Source organism: Gracilinanus agilis, chromosome 1 (genome assembly GCF_016433145.1).
Source record: "Gracilinanus agilis isolate LMUSP501 chromosome 1, AgileGrace, whole genome shotgun sequence".
NCBI classification, from domain to species: Eukaryota; Metazoa; Chordata; class Mammalia; order Didelphimorphia; family Didelphidae; genus Gracilinanus; species Gracilinanus agilis.
The window spans coordinates 290,408,705-290,432,907 of NC_058130.1; the positions used below are offsets into that span (position 1 = coordinate 290,408,705).

Genomic DNA, 24,203 nt, shown 5'->3' on the forward strand with positions numbered 1-24,203 from the left:
AGGTAAGAAAGAGAAGAAAATAATAAAAAGTAGGATTCTTGCCCCTACGGTTTCCTCTACTTTTGTTATTCTTGGCTGCTACGTATTTCCATATTTAATGAGTTTTTACCAGTCTAGAGATGGATAATCAAATGAAACTCCCCTAGAATCCGCAAGTTAAAATTCCCACTTGGCTTTAGCCGCTGGCTCTGAGCATGCTCAGTACCCAGGGCGCGCCGAGCTCACTGGGAAGTGGTTTCTAGAACCCGCCGGGGCGTAGAAGCCGTGTAGCTGCCGCCGGGGAAGGTGGCAGCTGGATCCGGCTCCGAGGGAGAATTGTAGCAATGGCAGATGAGATTAGCAAAGCACAGACTGCCCAGCCTGGCGGAGACACTATCTTCGGGAAGATCATTCGCAAGGAAATCCCAGCCAAAATAATTTTTGAAGATGACCAGGTAGGATGGAAAGGATGAGGCGAGAGAAGCCCTCACCTTCGTCGGGCTGAGGGGGTGGGGGTGGGGGTAGGGTGAAGGTAGGGGAACCGGAGAGACCGAGCTTTTGAGGTTTGAGGGAAGGATTGGGGGCAGGGGGACGTTAATCCCTATTCAAATTTTGTCAGCTTTTTACTGATACCCCTCTCCCCCCACCAAAGAAAAGCTTCCTGGAGACCCCTCCCCGGCCTAGCCAAAAACCACTGGTATGACCTTGGATGCAACGGTTTTTTTTTTTGTTTGTTTGTTTTTAAATAAAATGAAGGGATTGGACTGGAAGATTTGCAGCTGACTTCAGTTCAAAATTTGTGATCCTGGATCCTGCCCCAGGAAGCTCCTTAGCCAATTGTTTGACCTTCTTGTGGAAAACCTTTTCCCGCTAGGCTGGGAATAAACAGCCACCGGGACTGCAAGTCTCCAGCTCTCCCCGCCAGGCCAGGCCAGGCCCGGGCCTGGGCCAGGCTCTGCTGGATTGCGCCTCTTCTACTCAAAGAATTGGTAGAGGGCGGGGTACAGGCTCTAGGGCTCCCTCTTTGGCCTCCCTCTCCAAACCTCCAGGAAAAGGTTATCTGTTAACATGGATGCCTTTTTTCAGAGTCTTGTACCATCTGAAAGGAATATATATTTGAAAAGGAGTAAAGTAGCAGATATATAGGGAAGGATTGTCCATTTTTTCTGCCCCCAAATTCTTGCAGCTCGTCTTCACAGCTATCCTGCATGGTCTGGGCAGGTGTGGCTTGGAGTATCCCAATCTTTCTAATTCATTTTGAGAGGTCAGAAATCTGATCAGGAAACTACCTCTTTCTTCTCAGCCTTCTAGTGGTAGTAGCCCAGCGGGGGTGGAGCTCAAGATCTGAGGAACCAGAAACTTCATTTTACTGGTATTGAGAGAGAAAAAAAAAAATAGCCACTGTATCAGCAGCAGTGACATAAAACCTCTTGAAACCTGGTCATTTTCAAAAGGAATTTTTAAAAAGCCTGTAGGCCATGTAAAATTCTTAACTCTGCCTTAGTTGATTGTTAGATTAAAATACTTTAAAAATTCGAATATATTAAAAGACCTTATAGAAGAAGAATAATGAATATCTGTCAGAGCAGAAATGGACCATCCAGCTCATGTTTCTCTTTTGTTGATGAAGAGGCTGAGTCCTCTAAAGGAGAATTGATTTGTATATATCTTGTATATATCCCATCTACCACCTTCATTTCCAGCCCCTCCAGTCTAAGCTCCTTCAAGTTAAGAATCATTTTATTTGCCTTCCTTTCCAGTTCCTATTATTTCTCAGACTAGGAACTTGAAAAATACTCCTTTAATTGAATTTACCTCCAAATAATCTAATCCATATGACCCAAATGGATTTAAAAGAAGGCCAAGGGGACCTGGATTTGACTTTTTTCTCAAGACTATACTGTAAGCATAATAAGGTAGCAAGCTTTAACCATTTGTACAATAGTAAAAGAGAATGTTATTTCAATTTATTAAGAAAGTGTGATAAATTTTGGTGTTTACAGTTATAGACCTTAATAATATTATTTACAACACTTAGATAGTTTTCACTTTTTTTTTTTGTTTTTTTAAACCCTTAACTTCTGTTTATTGGCTCATAGGTGGAAGGAGTGGTAAGGATGGGCAATGGGGGTCAAGTGACTTGCCCAGGGTCACAGAGCTGGGAAGTGTCTGAGGCCAGATTTGAACCTAGGACCTCCTGTCTCTAGGCCTGACTCTCAATCCACTGAACTACCCAGCTGCCCCCATAGTTTTCACTTTTAAAATGACTATATTTTGAAGCAAAAGAGAGTGGCACTGTGATCCCTATTCAATCCCTTCTCTTAATAATGGGGGGGGGGATGTGAAAAACCCCTGTAATTAATGTTATAATAATGTTAACTAATATTCATTAGTTGTCTCCTGACATTTTGCCAGTTAGATGTTTCTACAGGTGCTTTTTTTCCTGACCCAAAGAATAACATGCTATAAAATATATACATTATGGTGGTATTTAATCATAATATTTTAGTGAGATTGACAGGAAGTGTATCATAAGTATATTAAGTGTACACATACATATATGTGTATTGAGTAAAGGAGCAGCTTGTATATATTTAGTTGTTTTTTTTTTTTAAACCCTTGAGATCTATAATAAGTTTTGTAAAGGTATTGTATAATATTTAGAGTTTTGAGTTATTTTTTGATCCAAAAAAATCTGTGGCAACATTGATGTTTCTCTTTTTACTATAGTGTCTTGCTTTTCATGATGTTTGCCCACAAGCCCCAACTCATTTCCTGGTGATACCTAAGAAACCTATTCCCCAGATATCTGTAGCAGAAGATGATGATGAAAATGTAAGTAAATGTAATGACTGGCTTCTACTTTTGAGAAAATAATTTGTATTCTTGAAAGCTGCACATTAGAACAGAATCTATAAAACATTTTTTTCAAAACCTGTACTTCTGTAAAGGGATACTTCTTATGTAATACTGCTATTTTATTTACTTTCTAGCTCTTTTAACTTTGGTTGCATAGTCTTATTTAGGGAAAAATAAATTTATTTATTCTGATCTCCCTTCTTAGCATTAATAAATATTTATTGAGTACTCATTGCAAGTTGTTTAAGGTAAAAAGAAAAATTGAGAAATCAAATTCTTTACTAAATTTAAGTATCATCAGTCTCCTTTTGTGTATTGTTATTTCTAATCTCACCATTTTTTTTTATATATATATTTTTCTTTTTAGAAAAATTTTCCATGGTCACATGATTCATGTTTTTACTTTCCCCTTCACACCCCCTTCCCCCTCCCCCCCATATCCAATGCACATTTCCACTGGTTTTAACATGTGTCATCAATTAAGACTTATTTCCATATTATTGATAGTTATATTGGTGTGGTTGTTTCGAGTCTATATCCCCAGTCATCCCCAGTTGTTTTTCTTCTGTGTTTCCTCTCCTGTAGTTCTTCCTCTGAATGTGGGTAGTCTTCTTTTCCATAAATCTCTCAGAATTGTTCTGGGTCATTGCATTGCTGCTAGTACAGAGATCCATTGCATTCAATTTTACCACAGTGTATTGGTCTCTGTGTACAATGTTCTTCTGGCTCTAGACCTATCACTCTGCATCAGTTCCTGGAGGTCTTTCCAGTTCACATGGAATTCCTCCAGTTTATTATTCCTTTGAGCACAATATTATTCCATCACCAGCATATACCACAATTTGTTCAGCCATTCTCCAGTTGAAGGGCATACCCTCGTTTTCCAGTTTTTTTGCCACCACAAAAAATATGGCTATAAATATCTTTGTACAAGTCTGTTTATCTATGATCTCTTTGGGGTACAAACCCAGCAATGCTATGGCTGGCTCAAAGGGCAGGTATTCTTTTAGAACTCTTTGGGCATGGTTCCAAGTTGTTATCCAGAATGGCTGGATCAGTTCACAACTCTGCCAGCAATGCATTAATGTCCCAATTTTGCCATATCCCCTCCAACATTCATTATTCTCCCCAGCTATTATCCAATCTGCTAGGTGTGAGGTGGTACCTCAGAGTTGTTTTTATTTGCATTTCTCTGATTATTAGAGATTTAGAACATTTTCTCGTGTGCTTATTGATAGTTTTCATTTCTTTATCTGAAAATTGCTTATTCATGTGAAAGAGGAACACATGAGAAGAGAAAAAGGAAAGATAAAAGGGGATAAATTATCTAACATGAAGAGGTGCCTAAGAATCATTACACTAGAAGAGAAGACTGGGGAGGGTGTGGTGCTGGCAGGTAACTCTTGAACTCTACTTTTCATTGGAATTAACCCCAAATGAATAACATTCATATTCAACCAACTGTAGAAATTTATATTACCCTACAGTGAAGTATGAGAAAAAGGCAAATAAAAGAAGGTGAGATAGATAAAAAAGAAGGGCAAATTAGGGGAGGTGGTGGTCAGAAGTAAAATTTGTGAACAGGGAAAGGCTGAAAGGAAAGAGAAGGTTAAATGGGGGGGGATATGGATGGACACCCCTTCCCAATACCATATCGTTTTGATGACTGCTGCTTTATAGTATAGTTTAATATCTGGTGCTGTTACGCTACCTTCCTTCACTTTTTTTTTCCATTATTTCTCTATTATATTCTTGATCTTTTATAATATATGATATAACAAATGAACTTTGTTATTTTTTTTTTTTTTTTAATCCTGAGACTCCATTCTAGGAGCATAGGGCCACAACCAGTAGGCAATGGGTCGCTCAGGGTCACCCAGCTGGGAAGTGTCTGAGCCCGGATTTGAACCTAGGACCTTTCGTCTCTAGGCCTGGCTCTCAATCCACTGAGCTAGCCCAGCTGCCCCTACTTTAGGTTGCAGTTTCTTTAGCAGATGTAGTTTTTACAGGGTGAGGTTGCTAGCCCCACGCCCAATCCTCCTCCTTTTTCATCCGGGCTAGGGACCGTCCTTAGCCCAGGAGTGGTAAGGATGGGCGATAGGGGGTCAAGTGACTTGCCCAAGGTCACACAGCTGGAAGTGTCCGAGGCTGGACTTGAACCTAGGACCTCCAGTCTCTAGGCCTGGCTCTATAACTTTGTTATAGTTTTTTCTAATTCAGTAAAAAAGTTTTTTGGTAGTTTGATAGGTATGGCACTAAATAGATAAATTAATATGGGTAGAATGGTCATTTTTATTATGTTAGCTCATCCTACCCATGAATGCTCAATGTTTTTCCAATTGTTTAGATCTAGTTTTAATTTTTTGGAAAGTGTTTTGTAGTTGTGTTCGTATAATTCCTGTGTATCATTGGTAGGTAGATTCCTAAGTATTTTATATTGTCTAGGGTGATTTTAAATGGTGTTTCTCTTTCTACCTCTTGCTGCTATGATGTGTTGGAAATATTTAGAAATGCTGATGATTTATGTGCATTTATTTTGGATCCTGCAGCTTTGCTAAAGTTGTTGCATATTTCTTTCTTTTTTTTTTTTAAACCCTTACCTTTTGTCTTAGAGTCAATACTATGTATTAGCTCGAAGGCAGAAGAGTGGTAAGGGTAGGCAATGGAGGTCAAGTGACTTGGCCAGGGTCACACAGCTAGGAGGTGTCTGAGGCCAGATTTGAACCTAGGACCTCCCGTCTCTAGGCCTGGCTCTCAATCCAGTGAGCTACCCAGCTGCTCCCCTGTTGAATATTTCTACTAGCTTTTTAGTTGATCCTCTAGGATTTTTTAAGAAAACCATTATATTATCTGCAAAGAGTGATAGCTTAGTCTCCTCATTGCCTATTTTAATACCTTCAATTTTTTTTTCTTCACTAATTGCTAGTGCTAGTGTTTCTAGTACAATGTTAAATAATAGCGGTGATAATGGGCATCCTTGTTTCATGCCTGATCTTATTGGGAAGGCTTCTAATTTATCCCCATTGCATATGATGCTTGTCGATGGTTTTAGATATATATTGTTTAATATTTTTAGGAAAGGTCCATCTATTCCTATACTTTCTAGTGTTTTCAATAGGAATGGATGTTGTATTTTGTGTGAAAATAGATAATGGAGGGCATCAGGGATGTTACATAAATCTAAATGGTTGTGGGTACACACACTAGGTTGTAGGAGAGACTGGACCAGGATGGGAAGACCAGAGTTCACTGGATTAACACAGAAATGGCAGTTGGTCTTAATGTCACCCAGCTTTCCCTAGGCCAGAGTCTAGAAACAAGCAGGCAAGGTAAAGGGGTTTAACTGGTTTAATTATGTTTAACTAAAAGGTGGGAAAGGGATTTCTTTTTTTTTTTTTTTTTAAACCCTTGTACTTTTGTGTATTGTCTCATAGGTGGAAGATTGGTAAGGGTGGGCAATGGGGGTCAAGTGACTTGCCCAGGGTCACACAGCTGGGAAGTGGCTGAGGCCGGGTTTGAACCTAGGACCTTCTGTCTCTAGGCCTGACTCTCACTCCACTGAGCTACCCAGCTGCCCCTAGGGATTTCTATACTTAAAATCTTAAGGGCAAAGGGAAGGGAGGACTTCTCTACTCTAATCTTAGTGATCTAGCAGGCAGAGCCCAAAGGAGCAGTAATGGAGTCACTGGGAGGCTGCATCAGACCTGGTTCCTGCCAGGCTTGATCAGCACAACTAAGGGCTGAGGGTGGCTTTGGGGTTTCTCACAGTAATCCACCGATGATCTCCGGATGTCAAAAGCCAAGATATCCAAGTAGAGAGGGTGTGCTTGAGATGCTGTCGACCAGATCCCAAACTTCTCCTCTTTCCTTGGTGCTGCTCTGTTGTTCTTGTCCCCTTGCTAGATGCCACCACCACACAGGATTCCAGGGAAATCAGGATGCAGGGTGTCCTTTACTCTGAGATCTCCCAGGGCTAACAACAGTTTGTGCCCACCACTAATGGAGTCTCTCTCAGAGCACAAGCTCCTTCCTGCTCCTTCATTCCATCTTGGAATGCTCCAGCTCCTTCCTGCTAAGTACATCCTTAATACTTAATTACTAACTAATCTTCCTCACAACATTGTCAAAGGCTTTTTCTGCATCTATTGAGATAATTGTGTGGTTTTTGTTGGTTTACTTGTTGATTTGGTCAATTATGTGAATGGTTTTCCTTATGTTGAACCATCCTTGCATTCCTGGTATAAATCCCACCTGATATAATGAATAACTCTCGAAATCACTTGCTGGAGTCTCTTTTTTTTTTTTTTTTTTAATTTTTTAAACCCTGAACTTAAGTGTATTGGCTCCTAGGTGGAAGAGTGGTAAGGGGTGGGTCAAGTGACTTGCCCAGGGTCACAGAGCTGGGAAGTGTCTGAGGCTGGATTTGAACCTAGGACCTCCCATCTCTAGGCCTGACTCTCAATCCACTGAGCTACCCAGCTACCCCTTGCTGGTGTCTTTTTGCTAGTACTCTGTTTAAGATTTTTGCATCTATGTTCATTTAGGAGATTGGTTTTCTTTCTCTGTTTTTGGTCTACCTGGCTTTGGGATCAGTACCATATTTGTATCATAAAAGGAGTTTGGTAGAGTTCCTTCTTTGCTTATTATGTCAGATAGTTTATATAGTGTTAGAATTAGATGTTCTTTGAATGTTTGATAGAATTCACTTGTGAATCCATCTGGTCCTGGGGATTTTTTCTTAGGGAGTTCTTTGGCTTGTTCAATTTCTTTTTCTGAGATGGGATTATTCAAGTATTCTATTTCTTCTACTGTTAATCTAGGAAATTTATATTTTTGTAAATATTCATCTATCTCACCTAAGTTGCTATATTTATTGCCATGTAATTGGGCAAAATAGTTTTTAAGGATTGCCTTGATTTGGTGAGGTCTCCCTTTTTCATCTTTGATACTGATGATTTGGTTTTCTTTTTTTTTTTTAATCATAGTGACCAGTACTTTGTCAATTTTGTTTGTTTTTTCAAAGTGCCAGCTTCTAGTCTTATTTATTAATTCAAATTTTTACAATTTCTAATTTGGTCTTTACCTGGAAATTTTTAATTTGTTCCCTTTCTAGTTTTTTAATTTGCATGCCCCGTTCATTGATCTTTGCCCTTTCTAATTTGTTAATACATGCACTGAAGGATATAAATTTCCCCTTGTGTACTGCCTTAGCTGCATCCCACAGAGTTTGGTAGGATGTCTCATCTTTGTCATTCTCTTTAATGAAATTATTGATTGTTTCTATGATTTCTTCTTTAACTGGTTTTGGAGAATCATATTATTTAATTTCCAATTAGTTTTTGATTTGCCTGTCCATGTACCCTTACTAATTATTATTTTTATTGCATTATGATCCGAAAAGGTTACATTTATTATTTCTGCTCTTTTGCATTTGTTTGCAATGTTTCTATGTCCAATTACATGGTCGGTCTTTGTGAATGTACCATGTGCAGCTGAAAAAAAAGGTGTATTCCTTTTTGTCCCTATTTATTTTTCTCCACATATCTGTTAAATCTAATTTTTCTAGGACTTCATTCACCTCTCTTATTTCTTTCTTGTTTATTTTTTTGTTTGATTTATCTAGATCTGAAAGAGAAATATTTAGATCTCCCACTAGTATAATTTTACTATTTCCTTCTTGAGCTCTGCCAGTTTCTCCTTTAGGAATATGGATGCTATACCATTTGGTGCATACATGTTGAGTACTGTTATTTCCTCATTGTCTATACTGCCTTTTATCAGAATGTATTTACCTTCCCTGTCTCTTTTAATCAGATCTATTTTTACTTTGGCTTTGTCAGAAAACATGATTGCCACTCCTGCCTTCTTTTTCTCTTTTGAAGCCCAAAAGATTTTGCTCTAGCCCTTCACCTTAAACCTGTGTATGTCCACCCGCCTCATATGTGTTTCTTGTAGACCACATATGGTAGGATTTTGGTTTCTAATTCACTCTATTTGTTTCTGTTTTATGGGCGAATTCATCCCATTCACATTCAGAGTTATAATTATCAGTTGTGTATTCCCCAACATTTTGGTATCCTCTCCAAGTTCTACCCCTTCTTCTTATGCTATTTCCTTTCAAACCAGTTTTGTTTTAAACCAGTCCCCCTTGTCCCCTCCCTTCATTTGCTTCCCTTTCCACCCCCCTCCCTTATTATTCCCCTCTTTTTGTTTTTTAAGGCCTAATGAATTCCCTCCCCCCTCTCCTCCTCTCCCTTTTTTGACCTCCCCACTGCCCTGCTCCCCTTGGTTTATCCATTCTGACTTTCTCAGTAGGGTTTGATAGAATTCTATATCCCAATGGATATAGCTACTCTTCCCTCTCAGGGTTAATTCCACTGAGGGTAAGGTTTAAATATTACCTCTTGATGTTCTCTTCTTCTCCTTCTTATTATATTATTCATCCCCTCCTCTTCCCATGCCCTCTTTGTGTGGTATAGAATATCCTATTTTTCTTTTTTTTTTTTTTTTTAAACCCTTACCTTCCATCTTGGAGTTGATGCTGTGTATTGCCTCCAAGGCAGAAGAGTAATAAGAGTAGGCAATGGGGGGTCAAGTAACTTGCCCAGGGTCACACAGCTGGGAAGTGTCTGAGGTCAGATTTGAACCTAGGAGCTCCCGTCTCTAGGCCTGGCTCTCAATCCACTGAGCTACCCAACAGCCCCCTATCCTATTTTTCTTATTCATTCAAGTTTCTCTTGGTGCCATCTACTATTCACCCTCCCCCCCCCCTTTTTTCCCCCTGTATCATCTTAGACCATTTAGTACTCCAACCTTTTCCTATGAATAATTCTTCTAATTACTATAATAATGAATAGTTTTTGAAAATTACACATAACATTTCTCCATATATGGATACAAAAAATTTGATCTTACTGAAGCCCTTAAAGAGGCAAATTTAAAAATTAGGGTTTTCTTTCTTTCCCCTCTGTTTCTTACTTACTTTTTCATGTTTCTCATGGTTTTTGTGGTTAGATATCAAACTTTCCATTTAGTCCTGGTCTTTTTTGTGCAAATACTTGGAAATCTTCTATCTTGTTGAATGCCCATACTTTCCCCTGGAAGTATATAGTCAGTTTTGATGGGTAGTTGATCCTTGGTTGTAGACCCAGTTCTCTTGCCTTTCTGAATATCATATTCCAAGCTTTGCGGTCTCTGAGTGTGGAGGCTGCCAGATCCTGTGTGTGTGATCCTGATTGGTGCTCCTTGATATCTGAATTGTCTCTTTCTGGCTTTTTATAAAATTTTTTTTTAACTTGGAAGCTCTTGAATTTGGCTATTATATTCCTGGGGATTGTCTTTTTAGGGTTTAGTGTAGAGGGTGATCTATGGATCCTTTCAATGTCTATATTGCCCTCTTGTTGAAGAACTTCAGGGCAGTTTACTTGGATAATTTCTTGTAATATGGAGTCCAAATTTCTATTAATTTCTGCTTTTTCAGGAAGACCAATGATTCTCACATTGTCTCTTCTTGATCTTTCAATTTCTCAGTGAGATATTTCATGTTTCCTTTTTTATCAGTCTTTTGACTTTGTTTTATTTGTTCTTGCTGTCTTGAGAGATCATTGCCCAATTCTGGTCTTTAGAGACTGGTTTTCTGCTATAACCTTTTGATTTTCCTTTTCGATTTTGTCTGTCCTGTTTTCTATCTGTTTGATTTTGGTCTCCAATTTGCTTATCAATTCTTTTGATTTGGGGACATCTTTCTCCAATCGGGAGTTTCTGTCTTTTAACCTGTTAATTTCCTTTTGAGCCATTTCCCACTTCTCTCACCAAATCTCTTCCATCTTTCTCATGATCTCAGATTTGAACTCTTCAAGAGCTTGTGACCAGTTTTCATTTTTTGGGGAAGGTTTGGATATTATTACTTGTTTGTTCTCCTCTGCTGTTTGCTCTGTTGTCTGGATTTTTTCTGTGTAAAAGTTGTTGAGTGTTAAAGATTTCTTCTTGGTCTTTTTCTTTTGAGGTTCTTGTGCCTGGCTCGCCATTATTATTATTTCTTTCTCAGTCAGAAGTCTGGGTGAGGCATACAGGCTTTCTGCCTATCCTATCGAGCTGTGGAGCAGTTTTGGTCTGAGTCACATTGCCGTGTGCCCTCTCAGCTTTATCCTCACGCCCAGGGTTGGTCTGCGCTCTGTAGGCTCCTGAGGTTTCAAGTCTAGTTGTTCTCAGGGTGCTTGCTCCTCTGTCTGAAGCTCCTTTAACAGTCTCAGGGCACTGCTTCCACAGTTATGCACCCCTCTGCACTGGGTCCCCACCCAAGGTCTGTGCCTGTGCTCAAGGTACGCATCCGTGCATGCTCTCAATGTCCGTGCCTGTGCTTAAGGTCTTTGTTCAAAGTCCATGCATTCTTTAGCCTCTTGGGGTTTTAAGTCTTGCTGCTCTCAGGATCAGGCCCTGGTGATCCCAGGTAGCTACCAAGAACTTAATGAATGCCCCAAACTTGTTCTAACTCTTGTGTGCTGGCATTGGCACTGTAGGTGATGTGTATGTGGGGGTTGCTTAGCTTGCATTTAGTGAGAGATATTTCACCCCCTTATAGAATGGAATTGCCTAGATCCCATGTACCTTCAATGCTGTGCCTTGTTGTGGGGTACCTTCGTTCATCTGGATTTGTTTTTATGTCCTCTTGAGGAGTCCATTCTGTGTGGGTTAGGAGAGGTTAAGTAGCTGCTTCTACTCTGCCACCATTTTAACCCAGAAACCCTGACCTCACCATCTTTGTCATCCTCTGTACTATAACTTGTAAGTATGCTTCATAAAATGTAGCTCCTAGCAGCCAGAACTGGAGGCAGTACTCCAAATATGGGCTAATCATGGCTTCCTACAGACGATACCTGCTTTACAGTGGACATTTATTGTATATTTCTTAATGCAGATTCTTCCTTTCTGGAATAATTTTTGTTTGTGTATTAAGATTTTTGTTCTTTAGTGAAATTTTGTTTTAGAACTTGGGATCCTGCCTATCTTTTCTCTTAATTCTTTGAAATTTTTCTCCAAAAATCCTAGGGGATGTGTCAAATTATTTCTTTTGTTAAATAGTTTAAAGCTTGATTACTTAGACCAAATAAGTTTGGATTTTTTTGGTATTTTTTATGAAGCTTTCAAAAGGGCTTTTTAAAAATAATAGCTGAATTAGTTTACTGGGAAGAAAATGCAGAATGTTTTTGGGAGAGAAAACTTTAAATTAAAAAGTATATGTTTTTACTTAAGATGATCACAAATTTAACTAGAAAATTTTGAGAATTGTATAGTATTAACCAATAGTTATACATATATACATAATGTGTGCTTGGGCAGTTGAGTGAACAAACATTGTTCTCCTTGCCAATGGAGTGGTATGGATGCTAAAAATAAAACTGGTTTAGGATGTGAATTCATTTATAAAACACTGCACCAGAGCACCCTATACAGAAAATTAGAAGCAATGTTTCCTTAGAAAAACAGCAAAGGGCAAAAAACAAAACAAAACAAAAAACACAGACAAATCTACCCAAATGGATCCATTTGGACTACCCATTCCAAGAGCATTCATAGATTTTATATTCATAAATTTTAAGAAAAGTGATTCACTATTGAAGGCCAAACCTTTATTAGCAGATCGTTTATTGCAGAGAATACAATATCCCACTGTTTATTAGAGAAAAATATTTAACTCAGAAAGAAGAGTCTTTCATAAGTATATTAAAATGATTTAAGGTTTGGGAGCAGTTTATAAGATTTAAATCAATATCCTCTAATTCCAAGTATTATATTTTATAAAGTTTTATTAATGTAGGGATAAAATTTATGATTGGGGTAAATATAAGAGAATGTGGTCACTGATATTACAAAAATTAATACAGCTTAAGTCAAAATGTCATTTTAGCAGATTTATTTACAAAAAAGGGAGAAAGAGTAAAAGTAGAGAAATGTGAAAGGGTAGAGAAATTATCTAACTTAACAAACTAAATATTTGCTCTGGCCCCTGGCTTAACCCAGGCATATCCTTCTGCCCGAAGACCCTTAGTTGGTGAATAACCATGCAGCCTCCTTCAAGATAGGGAAGCCTCTCTGGAAACTAATCTCTTCAGAAGCCAGGAACTCCACATTGCCATCCCAGTCCCATATCCTCCAAGAGCTCAAAAACCTCGAAAAGGCTTCGCAAAGAGCTTTCAGTTCCTTCTAAAGACCTTTCTTAACATCACTTCCTGTCCCTTCCTCTACTTTATGGAGACCAATTGCAATCTTTAAATTTGTTTAGCACTGCCCAGGGTTCAGTTAGTCGCTTCTGGAGGTGTGAACCACTTTAATAAGTGGTTTGTAAACCTCTCCTACTTAGTGTTTGCTTTTTGTTGATTAAATTTAAAAGTAAGAAGAGGAGAGACAATCCCCTCCAACACCCCCCTCCCCATCCTTTTGGGGGGGGGGAGAGCGAGCTCAATGTTTGCTAGATGCATTGGCCATAAGAGTTTACATTCAAAATAAATGTGTTTAACCCCCTTCAGTTCAATCAATTGCACCCCAAAGTTCATTCTGGATCTTCTGATGTAGTGTGTGGTTTCTGCAGACGCCTTCTCCAAACAGTTCACTTTCTTGATTTGGGGAAGGTAGCAAGTTTCTTATCCTAAAATTACTCTCAAACAAAAAAAAAATTTTAATCTTAGATTTTATGAAAAATATACAATACCCCTGAGGAGGGGGGATATGTGTTTTGAGTTATGGGATGTATAAGTCAATTATAAAAGAAAACAAAAACAAAAAATTACATTTGGGGAGAAAAGAAAAAAATCAAAATCAGAATAAAAAATATCAAAATCCATGTATATAAAAATTTCTGAGTAAACAAGAATAAATCCATAACAGGTTCTTAAATCATCATCCAATTAAAATAATTTCTGTCCTACAAGTCTGTAGGATAAAAAACAGTATTATTGCACTTACCCTTTGGCAGCCAGGACCACAGGAAATTACCATACTGTAAGAGAGAAAAAAGACTAGATTTTTGTGTAAAAGGGAAGTATGTTTCCCTGGTCTGATTTTACCTTCACTCTCAGGGATAGGAGAGCCAAGATAGTAGCCAAACTTAGATACTTGTCTGAATGGGGCACGGGGAAGACCTGCATCTGACATATGTCAAACAACCTTGAACCTCAAACAAGTCCTTTGTCTTGGTGCAGAATCTCATCAATCCTGTAGAGATTGTTTGCTCTCCGTGACCTAGTGCTTGTAGGCACTATGCAGATTACTTTTTGTGCTTCCTTGGCACTGTGCAGTGGTTCTTTTGTAATCCCTTCTCCTAGAATCAGACACAATCATTAATCACAGTCCCATCATATTTAACAATCACTGGCAGGTTTCCATAGTCTAAAGCTTTTGGGAATGCATTACTATTAGCATAAATAATCACTTGAAGTAGAAAGAAAATAAACTAAAAGAAATTGCAGTTCAAATCTAATTATCTAAATAAAAAGTAAATCCACATGTGTGGATTCTCCTGGCTGGCATAAAGCCCAATTTCCCAGCTGCGATCAGGGGAAAGGAGAGGCAGGGGGCAGAGCTATACAAAACTTATATCCTTCCTATGTTAGCCAGGTAACCGTGAGAAGGAACATGGGAAGTTGGGATTTAGAGTCCTAGGGAGAAAAATCCAATTATACAATCTAGTGGATAGAGAGCCAGCCAGAGATCAGTCCCAGTGCTATGCGATCCTTGTCAAGTCCCTTAGCCCCAGTTGCCTAGCTTCTTACTACTGTTCTGTCTTGGAACCAATACTTATTATAGTCCATTCTAAAATAGAAGGTTAAAGTTTTAAAAAATAAAAATAAAGTATATGAAGTTTGTTGATAAAAGAAATTGGCATAGTAATTTTTTTACTGTCTTTGAAGCATGTGAAGTGAAGCATGATTGAAATGTGTATATGCATGTTGCATGTATAAAGATCCATATTTTCTCCTATCACAGCCAAGAAGTTCCAAATGGAGGAGGGATTTTCTTTGAATGGTGAAGTCCTTTAAGTTTTGGCTGGTTGCATTGAGCCTCACAATGTTACAGACTTCCCTCAGTGAGAGTAATGGTGATTCAAAAGAAATCAATTTAACAATCATATGGTGTTATAGTGGGAAAAGGGATGGATTTTAATTAAGTAGACCTGAGTACAAATTTCAGCTCTGCCACTTAGTAATAGTTTAACTTTGGGCAAGTCTTCTTTGGGCTAGCCTCTAAAATCTCTTCCAGCTCTAAATATATGATATCATAAAAAAAATTTAAATTAGTTTAAAATGTTTAAAACTCAAATTCACATGGAAAATTCTTTTTGGGTTTTGATTTATAATTTTACCAAGATGGGAATCTCAATATGGAAACTAACTTCCACTAGTGCAGATTGGCAGCCCTTCTGTAAATGATTGCTAACATGCACTTAATGTGATGGGCTGCTAAGCGTTTTATAATATTAACTCATTTGATCTTAAAAACAACTCTAGGAGGTTGGTGCTGTATATCCTCCCTCCACTCCCCCCCCCCCCTTTTTTTAATTGAGGAAACAAGACAAACAAGTTGAGTAACCTGCCCATGGTCACACAACTATTATCTGGGGCTAAATATGAATTCCAATCTTCCTGGTCTCCAGGTCTAGATCTATCAGTGTGCCATCTAGTTGCCTCTGTGATGTATACATTACAACATATTACATCTTATAGGAAAAATTAAATAAAAGAAATAATGCTTATTGACTCAATTGACATATGAAGGTGGATAGCTAGTCCTTTGAATTAGTAAATCTGTATGTTCAGGACAGGCACTGCATATGCACCATGTGTTGGACTAACAATTGAAATGGAGGAAGAGACTGGGTTGAAAAGCATTTAAGAAATTGTAGATTGCTTTTAACAATCCTCAGATTCTACCCTTTTTTAAAAACATGTTTTCCTGATGACATAACTTGGAATGACATAATCTTTGAAAAATCATCATTTTAGATTCTATAGTAGTGGACACTAATAGCTTATATAGCCCACTTCCATTGATGACCTGCATGTAAGAAATGACATCAAGAAAATGTATGATTGAACAAAAAAGTAGAGAGTAAGTGATAAGCAAAGTGCTCATGAATACTCTAAAAAATATGTATAACTGTAGAGGGAAGTCTAACACATTCAGTGGATCCTCTCTGCAGAGCATTTATAAAATTGTGAAAGATTTGAAGGTGTGGATGTTTTGTAGGTTGCACGATTAAAGGGTATCTCCCCATTGATGACATCTATTAAAGTATTGAATTACTAAGTTTATTAAACTTCAAATATTTTGCCCAGTGACTTTTTCTAGAGGTTAACTTGATAAATGATTTATTACTTAATTCTAAAATGGTAGGTTATATATTCCTAGCATTGCTTACATAATTTTAATTTTTTTCTTTCCTAGCTTCTTGGACACTTAATGGTTGTTGGCAGGAAATGTGCAGCTGACTTGGGACTGAAGAAAGGATACCGGATGGTGATCAATGAAGGTCCTGATGGGGGACAATCTGTCTATCATATCCATCTGCATGTCCTTGGTGGACGTCAAATGAAATGGCCTCCTGGATAAATTGTTGGAATGAGAGCAGCTGGTTTTTAACATATGTTAAGCTGAGTATACTTAAAAATTTTTTTCGTTAAATAATAAATTGGGAAATCATTTCAAAAGGTACACAATAAAAGATCTGTTTTCCATGCTACTAAATTTGATTAAAATTTTTATTATTTTAATTAATTTTTTTACAATATATGGATTCATTTCATTTTTTAAAAAATTTTAGTTAAGGACGATTTAATTAAAAAGTGGTTCAATAAAGTTTACTTGGTGTTTAGAGCAAGTTTTGGAGCTAAATAACCTACAAATAATTTTTAACTGCATTGGGCAACCAGTACTTAATCACCACAGTGTAATAACAATATATTTTATTCTTCCATAGAAACCAATTATTAATTTGCATGACTAGGGCCAATTGTGGCTGGTTGGTTTCAGGACAGTTACATTGAAGTAAATGTGAAGAAAATATTTAGCATAAAATATTTTTTTGTTTCAAGTGTAAATTTTAATATATTTTCTCTAATTACATGTAATAAGAATTGTTAGCTTTTTAAAAAATTTTGAGATCCAGAATCTCTCCTCTCCCTTTCTACCCCCACTTTGAAAAAAAAAAAGCAAGCAATTTGATGCAGACTATGTATATGCAGTAATAATATATTTTTTTTAAATTTTCAGTTCCAAATTCTATTCTCTCCTGGCCATTCCCAAGGCAGTTATATGTATATGTTTATGTATTTACATAAAATCATATAAAACAGCCATGTTGCAAGAAAAATAAAGTGAAAAATTATACATCAATCTGCACTTGAGAGTTCATTAGATCTTTGTAGGTAGCGTTTTTCATCATGTCTTTTGTAATTGTTTTATATTAATTGTATTGATTAAAGTAGTGAAGCCTTTCACAGGCTTCATCATTACAATATTTGTAAAGGATACAATTATGGTTGGACTGAATATTTAAGCTTATGATCACCAGGAATTAATTACTTAATTCCAAATGAAATACTCAAGCCAGAATGACTTTTATGGTAGTTTATTTATAAATAGAAAAGAGTGAAAGTAAGGAAAATGAGAGAGATAATTACTCCAGCCTGGTCTGAATCAGACAGGGCTTCAGAGGCCCAGCAAAGGAGGGCACAGAGGTTCATTAAACAAGACTTCTATCACAAGGCCTCCTCCAAGACGAGGGGCCTCTCTGGAGGCTAGTGCCTCAAGAAAAAACAAGGAGAGGGAGTCAGCCTTTTTCACTCACCCTCATGGTAGTCCAAAGAGAAGCAGTCTGAGGTCTCAAGCCTGAGCTCCTCCAAGGCCAAGTTCAAAGGGGAAAAACCTACTCACTGGAAGTTACCACCATATTTAAAGACAGTTCTTTGTATCACTTCCTGTGTCTTTCTTGCACTGTGGACCAATGGCAGCTTTAACTTTGTTTCAGACTGCCCAAGGAGCAGTCAGTTGTTTTTGATTTGTCACTTGCTAGCACACGTGGGTCATAGACCTCCCCTACCACTTAAGGATTAAGTGGGGCTGTATACATTCCTGGTGGCAAAAATCTAAAGAATAAATAGGGGAGAGATAATCCCATCTTCAAAATACCCCTGATCATTTGGGAGACTAGTCTCCCCAGTTGATCATTTTACACGATCATCTTGTACCTCTAAAAACCTTCTAACTACAGGTACATACAAAATTGTACCTTCTAAGAGAAAATTACAGTAGTTAAGAGATGAGGGAAATAGAAGAGAGAGAAAGCAAAACCAATGTTTTGCTAGGCACATTGACAAAGAACCAATTAGGGGGCAGTACCCTTTGGCATAAAAACCCTAACCAAAATGTATGGCTTTGGTTTAAATGAACTCAAATCTCAAAATTGTCTCAAATATGAATTTTCAGTGTGGTGTTACGGTTACTTTGGTCTTGGCCTCGGATTAGGGTCAAATTTATAGTACGGATTAGTGTAGGGTTGATATTAATTTTCATGTTTGCATTTGATCATCAAGGTAGGGTTAGGGTGGGCTTAAGGACTGGTTTGTTGTTAGTGTTCTGGTTTGCTTTATTTTAATGCCATCACAGAGATAAACCCCTTGAAGCCCTCAGGATAAAGGAGGAGGGTAACTCCGCTAGTCTTAACATACAATCAGACTAGCCAACCAGTAACATGTTTGGGGTTCTCCCTCAATCAGTTATTTTAACAAATAAATGATAAAAATTTATTAGCATTGATTTGTATAATTTAATAAAATGGGTCAGGTGGGGAGTGGTGTAAAGGTACCTGGGGGAAATGGGTTGGCCTTGATGTGGCTGCTCATACCCTTCTTTTCAGTCATGTCTGACTGTTGATGATTCCATCCGGGTTTTCTTGGAAAAGTTATTGGAGTAGTTTGTCATTTCTTTTCCAGCTCAATTTGCAGTTGAGGAAACTGAGGCAAACAGGATTAAGTGACTTGCCTAGGTTCACATAGCTAAGAATCTGAGGTTGGATTTGAACTCAAGAAGATATATCTTCCTTACTCCATGCCTGGCGCTCTAATCACTGTGCAACCCAGTTCTGTGACAGTTAAAGAATCTTAGTTGTTTTATGGGGCTTAACTGTTTCTAGTAATCTTGACCATAAAATCAGAAAAATCCCAATCAGGAACATTGTGGTTAGCTGTCCACTTGGGGAAACCAAATCACCCTTAATTTTCACATGGAAAGACAGGGACTGGTAAACAAAAACAGAAGTTTCTGTTTTCTACACTGGTTAGCAATCTAAGAATGATCATATCTTTAGTTCAGATTGGGTTTGACTGCAGTTCATGAACTAAACTGAGAAATGGGGTTTGGAATAACAATGTGATAGATTATTAAATGAATACACATGATATAAAATGATAGGTTTCTCAAATATATAGGGAACTGAAACAAATTAATAAGAATCATTCTCCACTTAACAAATGGTCAAAGAATATGAACATTCTGTTTGAAAAGGAAGGAATGAAAATTATTAACATGAAAAAATACTCTAAATCATCTCATAATTAGAGAAATACAAATTAATACAATACTCTTTCACATGTATCAAATTGTCTAAGACTAAAGAAAAGGAAAATGACGAATACCGAAGGGATATGGGAAAATAGAGACTGTTGGTAGAGCCAAGAACTACTTTAATCATTCGGTAAAGAAATTTGGAACAATTCTCCCAAAGCTCAGTATATCCATTAAAACTAGTTCTCTAGCCAAAGAAGTCAAAGAAAAAGAGAAAGGACATATATGTACAAGAATATTTATAGGAGCTCTTTTTTGTCATGGGAATGAATTGGAAATTGAGGGGATGTCCATCAATGGAGAAATGGCTGTATTTAAAGTTATGATTGTTAGGTTTGTGTTTTCTACCATATTTTCTTCTTTATAGAGTTTCTTTTTATTCAGTAGGCCCTTAGGATTTGTTTAGGTCAGTGGTTCCCAAACTTTTTTGGTCTACTGCCCCCTTTCCAGAAAAAATAATTTTTTTTTATTTTAATAGCAATTAATAGGAAAGATAAATGCACCCGTGGCCATCACCGCCTCCCTGGATTGCTGAGCACCAGGGGGCGGTGGCGCCCACTTTGGGAATCTGGGAATCACTGGTTTAGCTCACACCACTTTGATGTTAATCAGTTCCATAGGATCCCCTTCCACATTTCTTTACATTCCTATAGCTCCCCTTTCACAAGTCATTGGATTTTACTTAAATTAGTTTTTTCTTTATTATATTTACATACTTTATTTTTCAACCTCTTTGTCTTTTCCAAGTCATGCAATCTAATCTCTAATTGGGCTCCATATATCCACCCCACTACCTGTTATCTGACTTTATATTTTTCACCAGATGTTAGATCTGCATTTTTGTGAAGATTTTTTCTTTTTGTTTTCTTCTTCTGTACCTTGATTTTAGAAATATTAAGTAATGAAGGAAAGAATTGTCAGTTGGAAGCAACTTTATGTGGTAGAACTTATTCTGTTTTATGAATTTACCCTTCTCTACATTATTAATGTCTTTTCCAAAGGTCTCATCTCATCTTTGGTTCTGTGTTCCTCACTCTTCTACCACTGTAGGTAGAACTGTCACCTAGGAACTCACATATACCCTATTCTGGAATGACCATAGAGAGTAATCTTAGAGAGTGTAGCTTCAGTGAAAATAAATCCCACCATATTCACATTCATATTCATACATTTCAATGAGTCCCTTCCCTCTGATGCAGGATTTCCATTCTGTCCCATTTCTAGACTTCTGATTTGAGCCCATTAGGTCAGTTATCTTCCTCCCATTCTCCTGGAACAACTTTTTCTTGGCTATAGGAATTGGTGTATCCCTTCACTCTTTGTCCATAAATGGACTTTAGAGAGGTAAAGAACACATTCACTTCTGTTGTTTTTGTCCTCTTCCCATTTGTGAAACTACTTTCAAAAAACTATCAATGCTACAATCTTTCCTAAAAATACTTTCATTTCTCCTTAGAGAGTTAAGAGTATTTGTGGGAAGCCAATAAGAGATTAGATAAAAATCTGAGACCCCTCTTTTGACCCCTTTTATGATCCATACCTTTTCTTACTGAAAAAGCATAAGAGACTTATTGAAAGGCTTTGAGTTCTTAGCAGACCAGTAGCTACTGAGTTAACAATTTTTCTCCTTGATAATTAAGAAGCCTGAACCCTAAAAAATATTACTTAGATAAGGTGGAGCCGGACAATATAGTCCAGACTTTATCTGACCAGGTCCAGGAAGACAGGACTTAATTAGTAAAAATCTCCATGAAATATATTTCTGCTCCCAGAATTAACCCCCTACTAATTGGTGGTTGGAATTTGGCCCTTGCCCTTGTACCTATCTCTCTACTTTTTAGACTTTAATGGGTTGTGTATGATTTGTAACCCCTTCACAGCTGTGACTCTTTCTTTGTGTTCTTTGTTTGAAACTAGTATAAAAATAAACTCCAAATCCCATAGAGGTTGGATCAGCTACTGCTAACCACTAGTATGGCTGTTCTCAGTTTCTGTCTTTTCAATCCAACGCCACTAAATACTACTCAGGACCCCCAAAATATATAGAGTTGGCTCTCTATAAGTATTTAGTCCACAGTGCATCAGTTCAACTCTTCCACATCATTTCTCTTGATTCATTACATTCTTCATTGTTATCTTTAGCTCCTCCCCTCATTGCTCCTCCTTGTTCTGTGGAATTGAAAATTGATTTTGTATTATTTTTTAAAGCTTAATCCAGTTGCTATTTTTTAATGATGCATTACTTGCTCTCCCTTAATATGTGAACTTAAACTTCTTTGAACCTACGTCTTAAGTTATAAGCTCCTTATGTGTAATACAATCCAACATCCCCTGTAAAAATAATAATATTATGTATTGTTAGCTAAACCACTCTTTTATTGTTACATAAAAATTTACATCATGTATTTTAATAAACGTAAGGACAAATTACTTGATCCTATCTCCCAGGATCTCCCTTACAATCAAGAAAATAGCCCTAAGTGTTAGTTGCCTTTTCCTGAGTATTTCCACGTACAAATTTCCAATTCAACTAGAATCAATAGTACTGTACGTTTCCTTGGAAAGTATCAACCAGACCCAAAGGTACCTGCCTTCCCTTAGAAAATTCCAAACACAGGCCTTTCCAGAGGATGTTGGTCCAGTTGTAAGGCCACCTGGTGACTGGATGATGTAATTTGTAGTTAGCAATCTCACCACCAACCAGTCAGAAATGAGATATACCTACGTTGCCTAAGATCATATAGGTTGATCAGTTTCTCCTTACTGCCTATGAAAGAGCTGCCTTGACTATCAGATGTATTCTTGGTTACTAAGGTGCATTTGGAATGCATTTATTTAGGAATTATTAGCTTTGCCATAAATTGGGTGTGATTAGAACTCTGTGCCTTAGTTTCTCTTTATCACAGCTTTTTATTGTGAGAGTAATTTCTCCGGGTTTACACATGGAGTAAGCATATGAGGCAACATTTGAATCCAGGTCTTCCTGCCTTTTAAGTCAATCTATCAACTCTGCAATAATGCCTCCTAATAATACATACTTCACAGAACTGTTGTGAAGTTCAAATCTTACCCTGAATACGAAGATCTTTGAAATTTTATAGCACCATTTAAATGGTTAGCTTTTAGACAGATAAATATTTCAGATAAATTTCCAGACATGTACACAAAGTCTTACCACTCTACTAGGAACAGTTGGTATAATCAGAACTCAAGTTTACCTCCATTTGAAAGTATATCATTGAAGCAGGGCTAAAACAATAATATATTTTTTGTGAAAATGTTTATTCAAAAGAACATCTCTAATTTCTCTGTTGCTATAGCAGATTACTTAGGTAAGGAAATTACAGACAGTAATTATGGAAACCAAAATACAGATAGGAACTAACACAATCAGGCTTATTCGGCAGCATTTAGATTGCTTCTGTTGTTGCTCTTTCTTTTTCAACAAGGCATCATATCCAGGTGTGTATGTGTCCCCCAACCAAAACCGTAGATCATTAGGATTTTCCTAAAAGAAAAATGTATAAAATCAATGAATCTCAAGAAGTTATTTTAGCTAACAGCTATTGATGATATAGATCAGTGGTTCCCAAACTTTTTTGGCCTACTGCCCCCTTTCCAGAAAAAATGTTACTTAGCGTCCCCTGTCACATACTATCACCACCCCCTTACAGTTATTCACCGCCCCCAAATGCACCTGTGGCCATCACTGCTCTCCTGGATCGCTGGAGCACCCACCAGGAGGCGGTGGCGCCCACTTTGGGAATCACTGATATAGACCCTAAAGTTGGTGAAGCTGTTAGATAACAACTATTAAAACAGACATATTAAAACTTTATTTTCTTTTCCCTTAGAAGGAAATTTTCCATTATTTGTAAACTTAAAAGTGTTAGGAAATATTGTTTTTGTTGGAATGAATTATTTAACATATCTGAGCCCTAGTCTCTGCATCATTAACAGAAGACTATTGTCACTTGTATTATATATCAAATAGGGTATGTTTAATAGCTTTGGTTCTAATTTTCTTTGCTATGTATTGGGTCAGCTAGTCAAAAACATTTATTAAATGCTTCTTTTAAACTTTAAAGTAATATCTAAATCTGATAATACTATCATAGATTTATTACCAAAATTTGGAAAATCTGTCCTAACTTACTATTTTCTCAATTGTTTAAAATTGTAGAACATATTTTTAAAATGTAGACATAAATTCAGGAACTAGGAATCTATAATTTTAATTGCATTATTTTTCGGGTCTGTAATGTAATAGGATAATCAATGGGAAGAGTTAGAAATGACTAGATTGGAGAAGAAAAGGCACAAGAAGTGCTTAATAAATGTTTATTGAATGTGAGGGACAGAAGAGCTATCTTCTAGCTTGAAGTTTTGAATATAACAAAAGTTGCTTGGGGATCTAGGTAATTTTGCTTTAGGAGCATGTCTAAACTTGAAGTAACAGAAACCTTAACCTGTTAAAGTGACAATAAGATTAGTATATTCCTGATCTTGGGAAATTCAAGAGTAATGATAAAATCTAATGATAAACGCTACCCACACTCAGAGGAAGGACTGCAGGAGAGGAAACATATAAGAAAAACAACTGCTTGAACGCATGGGTCGGGGTGGACATGATTGAGGGTGTAGACTCGAAACTACCACACCAATGCAACTACCAACAATTTGGAAATTGGTCTTGATCAAGGACACATGACAAAACTAGTGGAAATGCGCATCGGCCAAGGGTGGGG

The 24,203-nt window shown here is 37.3% G+C and overlaps 2 protein-coding genes across 2 annotated transcripts in view; one reads left to right on the forward strand and one right to left on the reverse strand.

The window, feature by feature from the left end:
* Positions 1-243: 243 nt before the first annotated feature.
* Positions 244-16,573, forward strand: HINT1 (histidine triad nucleotide binding protein 1). Its single transcript, XM_044657621.1, has 3 exons — positions 244-434; positions 2,710-2,814; positions 16,279-16,573. The coding sequence occupies exons 1-3, from the start codon at positions 324-326 to the stop codon at positions 16,441-16,443; spliced, it is 381 nt and encodes a 126-aa protein (XP_044513556.1). The 5' UTR covers positions 244-323; the 3' UTR covers positions 16,444-16,573.
* A 6,210-nt stretch (positions 16,574-22,783) lies between these two features.
* The window catches only part of MINAR2 (membrane integral NOTCH2 associated receptor 2), a 26,812-nt gene continuing 25,392 nt past the window's right edge, over positions 22,784-24,203 (reverse strand). The window contains exon 3 of the mRNA XM_044657622.1: positions 22,784-22,963. Coding sequence (XP_044513557.1) covers positions 22,784-22,963 — 180 coding nt within the window. The remainder of the gene's footprint in view (positions 22,964-24,203) is intronic.

Coding starts and splice junctions, on each gene's coding strand:
- HINT1 (XM_044657621.1), top strand. CDS start 324: ATGGCAGATGAGATTAGCAAAGCACAGACTGCCCAGCCTGGCGGAGAC. Junction 435..2,709: donor TAATTTTTGAAGATGACCAG/GTAGGATGGAAA, acceptor TTTTTACTATAG/TGTCTTGCTTTTCATGATGT. Junction 2,815..16,278: donor CAGAAGATGATGATGAAAAT/GTAAGTAAATGT, acceptor TTTCTTTCCTAG/CTTCTTGGACACTTAATGGT.